General features: G+C 47.1%; 1 protein-coding gene across 1 annotated transcript in view; it reads right to left on the bottom strand.

The window, feature by feature from the left end:
- The window catches only part of ARFGAP1 (ADP ribosylation factor GTPase activating protein 1), a 41,896-nt gene extending 33,087 nt beyond the window's left edge, over positions 1–8,809 (bottom strand). Inside the window, exons 1-2 of the mRNA XM_015816760.1 lie at positions 8,743–8,809; positions 2,225–2,288 (exon numbers count right to left, since the gene is read on the bottom strand). Coding sequence (XP_015672246.1) covers positions 2,225–2,284 — 60 coding nt within the window. The 5' untranslated portion in view covers positions 2,285–2,288; positions 8,743–8,809. The remainder of the gene's footprint in view (positions 1–2,224; positions 2,289–8,742) is intronic.
- Positions 8,810–9,164: the final 355 nt, after the last annotated feature.

Raw genomic sequence — 9,164 nt, 5'->3', positions numbered from 1 at the left:
TCGCAAAACGGGGCAAATTTAAACAACTGCCTTGCTTAGCAATGGAAACGTTGGGCTCAGTTGTAGTCGTAAGTCGAGGACTACCTGTATGAGGTGACCATTCTCTTCCACCAAACTCACAGCTTCAGGAGGGATGCGCATGGAACAGGGGGGGAGGAAGGAGATCTCCCCTGAGCCAGCCAGATCACCCAATCAACTCTGGTAGTCAAGGGGGTGAGGGATGTGGCAGCCAGATCACCCTCATGCCCTGGAAATCAGCTCAGGCCAGATAAAACTATGTAAACAGTGCTCAAGACGGAGAGAAAAGGACAGACACAAACCCACTGCATTAAAAGGGCAGAGGACAACAGCCCGCGATTTAAAACCCAGGAATTATTTAGTTGCATCAAATCCCGGAATCTTCCAATGCTTTTCAAATGTGGGCTGAGTTTTGGGGAATCAATCCCACCATGCCAGCTTTGTTTGCGTATTAGTAACCACTCTGTCAAGGGGTTTTAAGGAAGCATCTGTGGAAATCTGAAAGAGCTGCAGGAAATCAATACGACATTTCGAAAAAAATCGGAAGAAAAACACAAGGAACGGTAGACCAGAGGAGGAGAAACAAAAAGGAACTGTTCAACTGATTAGCAGGAAGGTTAATGCTACTATAATGAAACATTAGTTTTCCATCAACGTTCTCAGAACCGATGTACATTCCTCAGAAAATTCCGTGATAGCAGACAGAAATGCATATGACAGTGGTGGCGAACCTATGGCACGGGGGCCAGAGGCGGCACTCGGAGCCCTCTCTGTGGGCACGCGCACCACGCCCCAGAGATGGCAACTGTCCCTCTTCAACCAGCCACCCGTTAACTCGCCGAGGTCCCACGTGGCCAGATGCATCCCAGCATGGCTGGTTTCCCTCCCCCCCCCCATCCCATCCCTCCTGGCCTCGCATGCTCTCCTTTTCCCAGACACGACCCACTGCATCACCTCCTCAGCTGTCCGGTATCCATCCAGCTCAGAGGCGGCTTCTCTGAACTGCTGGCGGTGGGCTGCAGAGCCCCAGAGTGCACCGGTCGAGGGGCCGGTAGGCTGTGGCTGCTGATGGACACTGTCAGCCCCCATGCGCTCGCTGGCCTCTGTGTGCGGGGACCGATGGTGTCAGGCAGCGGCCACCCCGGCCCCTGCCTCGCCTTGCCCTGCGACAATGGCACCCCCGCCCTGCCTCGCCTCACCTCACCCTGCAGGACGAGCCTCCTGCCCACTGCCCCATCTGCCAGAGACCCCATGGATCTCCCCCAACCCTGCCCGACCCCCACTGGCGTCCCTCCCCACGAGCAACATCAATGTTACCACGCCTACCTTGACCACACCCACTCAGTTTACCATGACCACCAAAGCCACGCCCACCCAGTGGGCCATGCCCACCTGGCACCTGACGATACATAAATGGGTTTTGGGTTGCGGTTTGGGCACTCGGTCTCTAAAAGGTTTGCCACCACTGGCATATGATCAAAATCTAACTTCCAGGCTATGTAGTAAATGTAGTATACTATTAACTCAAGCCACCCACATTTTCATATTTTCATTCTTGCTACTTACTAGTCATTCTACACATTTGTACCAATTCTTTGGTAGTCCTCGACTTACAACGGTTCATTTAGTGACCAAAGTTACAACGGCACTGAAAAAGAGGGACTTGTGGCCGTTTTTCACACTTATGACTGCTGCAGCATCCCCACGGTCACATAACCAAAATTCAGACGCTTGGCAATTGACTCATATTTATGACGGTTGCAGTGTCCCGGGGTCACGTGATCCCTTTTTGCGACCTTCCGACAAGAAAAGTCAATGGGGAAGCCGGATTCACTTCACAACGGTGTCACTAAGCTAACAACTGCAGTGATTCACTTAACAACCGGGGCAAGAAAGGTCGTACAAATGGGGGAAAACTCATTTAGCAAACCTCTCACTTAACAACAGAAAATCTGGATTCAATTGTGATCGTTAAGTCGAGGACTACCTGTATTTATAAAAAAGAAATATTTGGTGTTTTCAGAAATAGTGTTGCAAACAATGTGAATCATACCGTTTAGTGAGAAAGACTGATACTTTGCAGCAAATTCGTCCAGTAATTTTCACGGGTAATTATATCCACATGCATTAATTATCTAACGTGAGCTGACACTGATTCATGGCTGCTTAATCATCTGTGGCTGAGAAGGTAACTCAAGCTACTTACATTGTTTTCGTCTTGCACTCTCACTTCTTTAAGGACTTTCCTTGTTCTTGGGCTTGCCATGGTCCTGTAGGAGAAAAACAATCAATGTAAACAAGATTCAGACAGCATAGAGCAGGGCTTTTCAACCTTTTGATCGATTGTACCACTTTTAGGATATGGCAATATTCGAGTACCACCTAGCAAGGTGTCAAAAACTTGATGACCAAAAAAAAAACAAAAACCTGTTCTAAGTTGCAATTGCACTGAAATGACTTATGGCCATTTTTCACACGTATGACCATTGCAGCAGGCCCAGGGTCATGTGATTTATATTTGGATGCTTGGCAACTGATTCATATTTATGATGGTCACAGTGTTCCAAGGTCCTGTGATCCCCTTCTGCAACCTTTTGACAAGCAAAGTCAATGGCAGAGCTGCTGGTGGCCAAGTGCTAAGGCGGGACTTCCTTTCCTCCCTCCCTTCCCCGCCTCCCTTTCTCATTCCCATCTCCTTCTGAAGGAAGAATTTGAACTTCCCCCCATATTTTCCCTCTTTCATATATAGATTAAACAAGGAAAGGCCTCCAGAGACAGAAAAGACAAGCTGCTGAGTGAACTAGCTTAAAAAGGCACATTCCCCTTTAAGAATTAGCTACTGGCTAGAAAGGAAAGTAAGGAGCGCAGCCAGCAATTAAGGAAGAAAAAGAAATGTAAGTACTGGCTGCTGGCTAAGGCAACCTCCCCAAATGGCTCCATTCACAAGTAAAGGAACGCTACAGGCAAAATCCATTCAGGAGAAAAATACTGCAAAATCCCTTGCAGCAAAACTTACACCTAACAACAGCAGAGCACTAGAAGCTAACAGGAGACATCAGCCAAATAGAAATTGCCAAACACTCCTTAAGAACACAAAGCCCTCATTGCACAAATCCCAGAACTTCAAAGTCACAAAAGCACATAAGAATCCTTCCGCTCTCCATCTCCTTCCCTCCTCCCTGCCTCACCTCCAGCCATTGCTGCCTCCTTTTTTCATTCCTCTTGGAGGGCAATCCCTCTCCCGCTGTATTTCTTGCCTGTTTGCTGCTGCCAGCACAGGTGGCTGCCACAGCAATTGTAGATCGGCTCATGGCCGGCCTGCTTGATCTCCTCTCCCCGCACCCTCCCCCTCCCCTCCCCATCCTGTGCAGTTGACTCCGCCTCCTCCCAAGGCTGTTGCTTTTTTTCTCTCTCTCCCTCTTCTGCCCAAACTGCCTCCTTTTATAGCAGTGGTTCTCAACCTTTTTAATGCCGCGACCCCCAACCGGTCGTAAGTCGAGGACTAAACCGGTCATAAGTCGAGGACTAAACCGGTCGTAAGTCGAGGACTAAACCGGTCGTAAGTCGAGGACTACCCAACCGCTCGTAAGTCGAGGACTTTCCCTGCCCGGGAGCGCCGCGCATGCGTGGTTCTGCCCCCTGCGCCGGCCGAGGTGTAGCTCGCAAGCGGCAGAGATGGAGCAGGCCGACCACCAGCTGGCCCAGCGCAAGGGAGGTAAGGCACCCGCCGGAAAAGGGAAAAAAAATGGCGGACAGCCTTGCTTGGTGACCCCCGTGAAATGGTCGATCGACCCCAAATGGGGTCGCGACCCATAGGTTGAGAACCGCTGTTTTATAAGCTCTCCTGTCTCCGCCCCTCTCCTCCTTTCTCATGGGGGAGGGTGAGCCAGAAGTGAGCCTGGGGCCTTTGCAGCTCCAGAGGACTCTCTCACTGCAAGTCCTTGCCTGTGCTGGCTCTTTCCTTCCCCCACTACACTTGGGTAGGCAGGGCTGTGTACCACCTGCCACTCATTAATGTACCACAAGTGGTACGCGTACAACCGGTTGAAAAGCCCTGGCATAGAGGACCACACGTTAAGTAAAGATGATGTATGGCTCATGTTTAGTATACACAATGATTTAGTCAACTAACAGGCAGCATTAAATTAGTGCTAGATAAGAATCAATGTGATTCAAAAGGCACTTATACCAGAGGTCCCCAACTCCTTGTCCATGGACCGGTACCGGGCCGCAGCATGCCAGCAACCGGGCCACACAAACAAGCGAAGCCCCATCCACGGGATGCAGGCAACACACAAAACCATGTACCCTCCGGTCCGCGGAAAAACCTCTCCCCATGGAACCAGTCCCTGCTGCCCAAAAGGTTGGGGACCTCTGACTTAGACCATTAAGGATTCCAGGGTGATCCTTCATTTGACTCCAGCCCTAGGTTCTGCCTCTCCTCCTACAGTTTAGCAGAAAATATTATAGGAATTCCCTAATTTGTCAATCTGAAAACAGCTGGGAGATCAAATATAAATTCTTTCCCATTAAGGCCACACTTGGAATATTGCATCCAGTTTTGGTCACCACGATGTAAAAAAAGATGTTGAAACTCTAGAAAGAGTACAGCGAAGAGCAACAAAGATGATTAGGGGACTGGAGGCTAAAACATAGAAGGAACGGTTGCTGGAATTGGGTATGTCTAGTTTAACGAAGAGAAGGACGAGGGGGGACATGATAGCAGTCTTCCAATATCTCAGGGGCTGCCCCAGAGAAGAGGGAGTCAAGCTATTCTCCAAAGCGCCTGAAGGCAGGACAAGAAGCAACGGGTGGAAACTAACCAAGGAGAGAAGCAACCTAGAACTAAGGAGAAACTTCCTGACAGTTAGAACAATTAACCAGTGGAACAACCTGCCTCCAGAAGCGGTGAATGCTCCAACAGTGGAAGTTTTAAAGAAGAGACTGGACAGCCATTTGCCTCAAATGGTATAGGGTTTCCTGCGTGAGCAGAGGGTTGGACTAGATGACCTCCAAGATCCCTTCCAACTTTATATTATTATTATTATTATTATTATTATTATTATTATTATTATTATTATTATTATTATTATTATTATTATATCAGAACATTCATATCAATAAGGTTACCCACTATCGCAGCTTGAAGTAGTACTTTTGTCCATGATCTAACTGCAGCAACAAAACACAATAATGCCAGATAGGAAGGAAAAAGTAGGCCAGCGTTCTCTAGCTTGGATCACAATCTGCAAACCATGCTTTGAAAGGGAACCAAGATTTAATAAATATTGTCAGGAAATTGTTCTTCTGCAATGAAAAAGATGGAAGAGAATAATTCTAGTGGAACATTATGAGAGATACTCGTGCATGAACCGTTTTTATAGCAGGCTTTGCATTTTTTTAAAAGAACGAACCTTTATTTAACAGACGCCATTTTGAAGGATGCCTATTCACAACTGGGAAAATCCAAAACGGGCCAAGTTTGAAGACCCCTGCCCTATAACATCTCAGAGATTATAGAATCTCTTCATAAAAACCTCCAGGGATGGAGCACCCACAACTTCAGAAAGCAAGCCATTCTACTGATTAATTGTTCTCACTGTCAGGAGGTTTCTCCTTAGTTCTAGGTTGCTTCTCTCCTTGATTAGTTTCCATCCATTGTTTCTTGTCCTGCCTTCAGGTGCTTTGGAGGACAGGTTGACCCTCCTCTCCTTTGTGGCAGCCCCTCAAATATTGGAAGATTGCTATCATGTCACCCATTTTTTTCATTAAAGTAGGCTTACCCAGTCTCTGCAACTGTTCTTCGCATGTCTTAGCCTTCAGTCCTCTAATCATCTTTGTTTGCCCTCTTTCCAGAGTCTCAACATCTTTCCTTTCATGATAAAATGGTTTTTTTTTCACCACAAAATCAGGAAGTGACATCATCTGAGTCACTGAATTTCCCTCCTTGCCTAGGGCAAGAATCCAGATTATCCAAGTTAAATGGTTACCTTGACTTCACTTGGGCACATTCATTGAAGGGAGCCAGGCTACATCTTTACATTGACAGTTCTGCTGTCAAAGTGCTTCTACTGTTAGGATTTATTTTTTCTAAAAGTACTGTAAGTCGAAGTTTACTTTCTGTTACTTAAATGCATTAGTCCATGACTGCCCTCTCGAATGAAAGAGCACAGGTCTTGAGCTTCTGTGAGACACTAATTTATTTAAAAGATCTGTATGGCCACCCATCTTAAAGCCCACCGGGGGGGGGGAGGGAAGAGACAATGCTTTTCCAAAATTATCATGTTGCCCCAACATCTGTTTTTGTCAAAGCTAAACAATTTCAAATCAAACCAAATCAACCTTTATTATCAAAGTACAACATGTGTACAATGAGATTGGCTGAGCCTCCCTTCGTGCACCCCCCCAACACAACTCACAGTGACAACAAACCCACCATCTTATTACACCACGTGAACTTATTGCACAACGCGCCAGCCCCGCATGTCTATCATACGTGGAGTTATTTCCCATTCAGGAGTCTGACAGCCCATGGGTAGAAACTGTTCTTCAGCCTGTTGGTGCGGCTGGCTATGCTTCTATATCTCCTACCCAATGGTAGGAGAGTAAAGAAGTGCCTACCAGGGTAATAATAATAATAATAACAACAACAACAATAATAATAAAGTTGGAAGGTACCTTGGAGGTCATCAAGTCCAACCCCCTGCTCAGGCAGGTAACCCTATACTATTTCGAACAAATGGCTTGTCCATTCAATTCTTTCCATCTCTCTTCACAAAACTGCAGGTAGTTCTTGACTTATGACCACAACTGAGCCCCAAATTTCCATTGTTAAGCAAGACTGTTAAGTGAGTTTTGCTCCATTTTGGGCCCCTTTCTTGCCACAGCTGTTAAGTGAATCATTGCAATTGTTAAGTTAGTAATACTGCAATTAGGTGAATCTGGCTTCCCCATTGACTTTGCTTGTCAGAAGGTCGCAAAAGGTGATCACATGACACCCAGGACCCCGCAACCGTCATAACTACATGCCAAGTGCCAAGCTTTCAAATTTTGATCACGTGACCATGGGGATGGTGCAACGGTCCTAAGTGTGAAAAACAGTCATAAGTCACTTTTTTTCAGCGCTGTTGCAACTTCAAACGGTCACTAAATGAAGGGTTGTAAATTGAGGACTATCTATAGTTTCCTAATCATCTCTGCCGCCCCATGTTGGAACCTGCTCCAATTCTTCTGAATCCTTTTTAGCTCACTGTGCCCAGAAATGGGCAAGATCCTCAGGGTGGGATGCAAAGCAGGCCGAATAAACAGAAACCCCAATTTCTCACGATTTGGAAATAGAGGATGGGATGGGATGGAATAGAATTAAGAATAGAATATAGAATATGGAATGGAATACAGAATAGAATAGAATAGAATAAACAGATTATAGAAGAATAGAATAGAATAGAATAGAATAGAATAGAATAGGATAGAATAGGATAGGATAAGAACAGAGCAGAGCAGAATATAGAACAGAATAGGGAATAGGGAATAGAATAGGATAGGATAGAACAGAATAAGAACAGAGCAGAGCAGAATATAGAACAGAATAGGGAATAGGGAATAGGGAATAGAATAGAATAAACAGATTATAGAAGAATAGAATAGAATAGAATAGGATAGGATAGGATAGGATAGGATAGGATAAGAACAGAGCAGAGCAGAATATAGAACAGAATAGGGAATAGGGAATAGGGAATAGAATAGAATAATGATAGGATAGAATAATGATGGGATGGGATGGAATAGGATAGGGTATAGAATAGGATAGGATATAGAATAGAATAGAATAGAATAGAATAGAATAGAATAGAATAGAATAGAATAGAATAGAATAATAGAATAAAATAGAACAGAATAGAATAGAATAGAATATTTTTTTATTGGCCAAGTGTGATTGGACACACAAGGAATTTGTCTCCGGTGCATAAGCTCACAGTGTACAGCAAGCAATAGGTCATAGATCATCAATCATAGTTACAATCATTAACCATAAGACCCAACAACTGACAAATTGTTAAGACACCAACAGGAGAAGATAGTAGGAAAGACAAGGTGAGAAATTGAAATGACGCTTCCTTCCAGGCATCCTCAAACTGCCCAGCATTTTCGCCTGCAGCCCCCTCCCCATCCAAGCAGGACCGGAATCTGCCACCGACTATTATTCCAAGATTTTTTTTTGGGGGGGGGGGAGAGGCGAGAACCATGGGCAAGCCAAGGACCTCCCATCTCTCTTCCTCCCCCCCCCCCCTTTTTTATGCATTGGTGGCAGATTCTTGGAAGGCAGAAGCTGATATTTGGCCTCTGGTAATTTTCATTCATTATTTCTCCCGCCTCTTTCTGCGGGGGGGGGGAAGCCCAATTTGGATTTCCTTGCTGTCTTGTAAGGGGATCAGCCTTCCCACCCAACTGGGGGTGCCCAGCAAATTCCCCCCCCTTCCAAGGCATTCGAGCAGATCCCACTGGGGGGTGGGGGGGCTCCTAGCCCCCCTCCCTCCCCAGAGATGCCACAGTCTTGAGGGGAGCCAGGATTCAACCAGGATCCCCCTTAGGAAAAAAAGGGGGGGGACAAAAGGGGAAGGGGCTGAGGAGGGGAGGGGGAGGGGGGCTGGATGTAGCCTGAGGGGAGGGAGGGAGGGAGAAAAGCCCACTCCCCTTCCGCGTTTCCCTCAGCTTGGGACATACCCGACTAGGCGAAGGGCAAAGCGGCTACTCCGGAGTCGGCGAGCGAACCACCGTTGCCCTCAGTCCGTCAACCGGCCGGGAAACCTCTCAGCCGGCTTTTTTTTTTTTTTTTCGCCTCTCACTGCGCAGGCGCTGCCTTTGCCACGGCCGGCTACGTTGCCACTTTGCAAAGGATGCCGGGTAACTTTGCCAAGCCACGAGAATGTGGGAGGAGGGGGGGAGAAAGAGACCGCAAGACGGTGTGCGCATGCGTCCAGGGCCTGAAATACGACGCCACGACGCCTCGACGCTGGAGGCTGGTGGTGGTGATGGACAGGGCCGCGCGCCCGAGGGGGAGGAGAAAAGTTGGGGTGGGAGGGTGGGAGGGACCGGTCACGCGGCAAGGAGCCGACGCGCGGATTGGTGAGTTCCGCGCGAGCCGG

The sequence above is a fragment of the Protobothrops mucrosquamatus genome, unplaced genomic scaffold (genome assembly GCF_001527695.2).
Source record: "Protobothrops mucrosquamatus isolate PMUCROS unplaced genomic scaffold, P.Mucros_1.0 scaffold_118, whole genome shotgun sequence".
In the NCBI taxonomy this organism is placed as follows: domain Eukaryota; kingdom Metazoa; phylum Chordata; class Lepidosauria; order Squamata; family Viperidae; genus Protobothrops; species Protobothrops mucrosquamatus.
The sequence above is the reverse complement of the archived record's forward strand: the minus strand, read 5'-3'. Positions and strand labels throughout refer to the sequence as shown.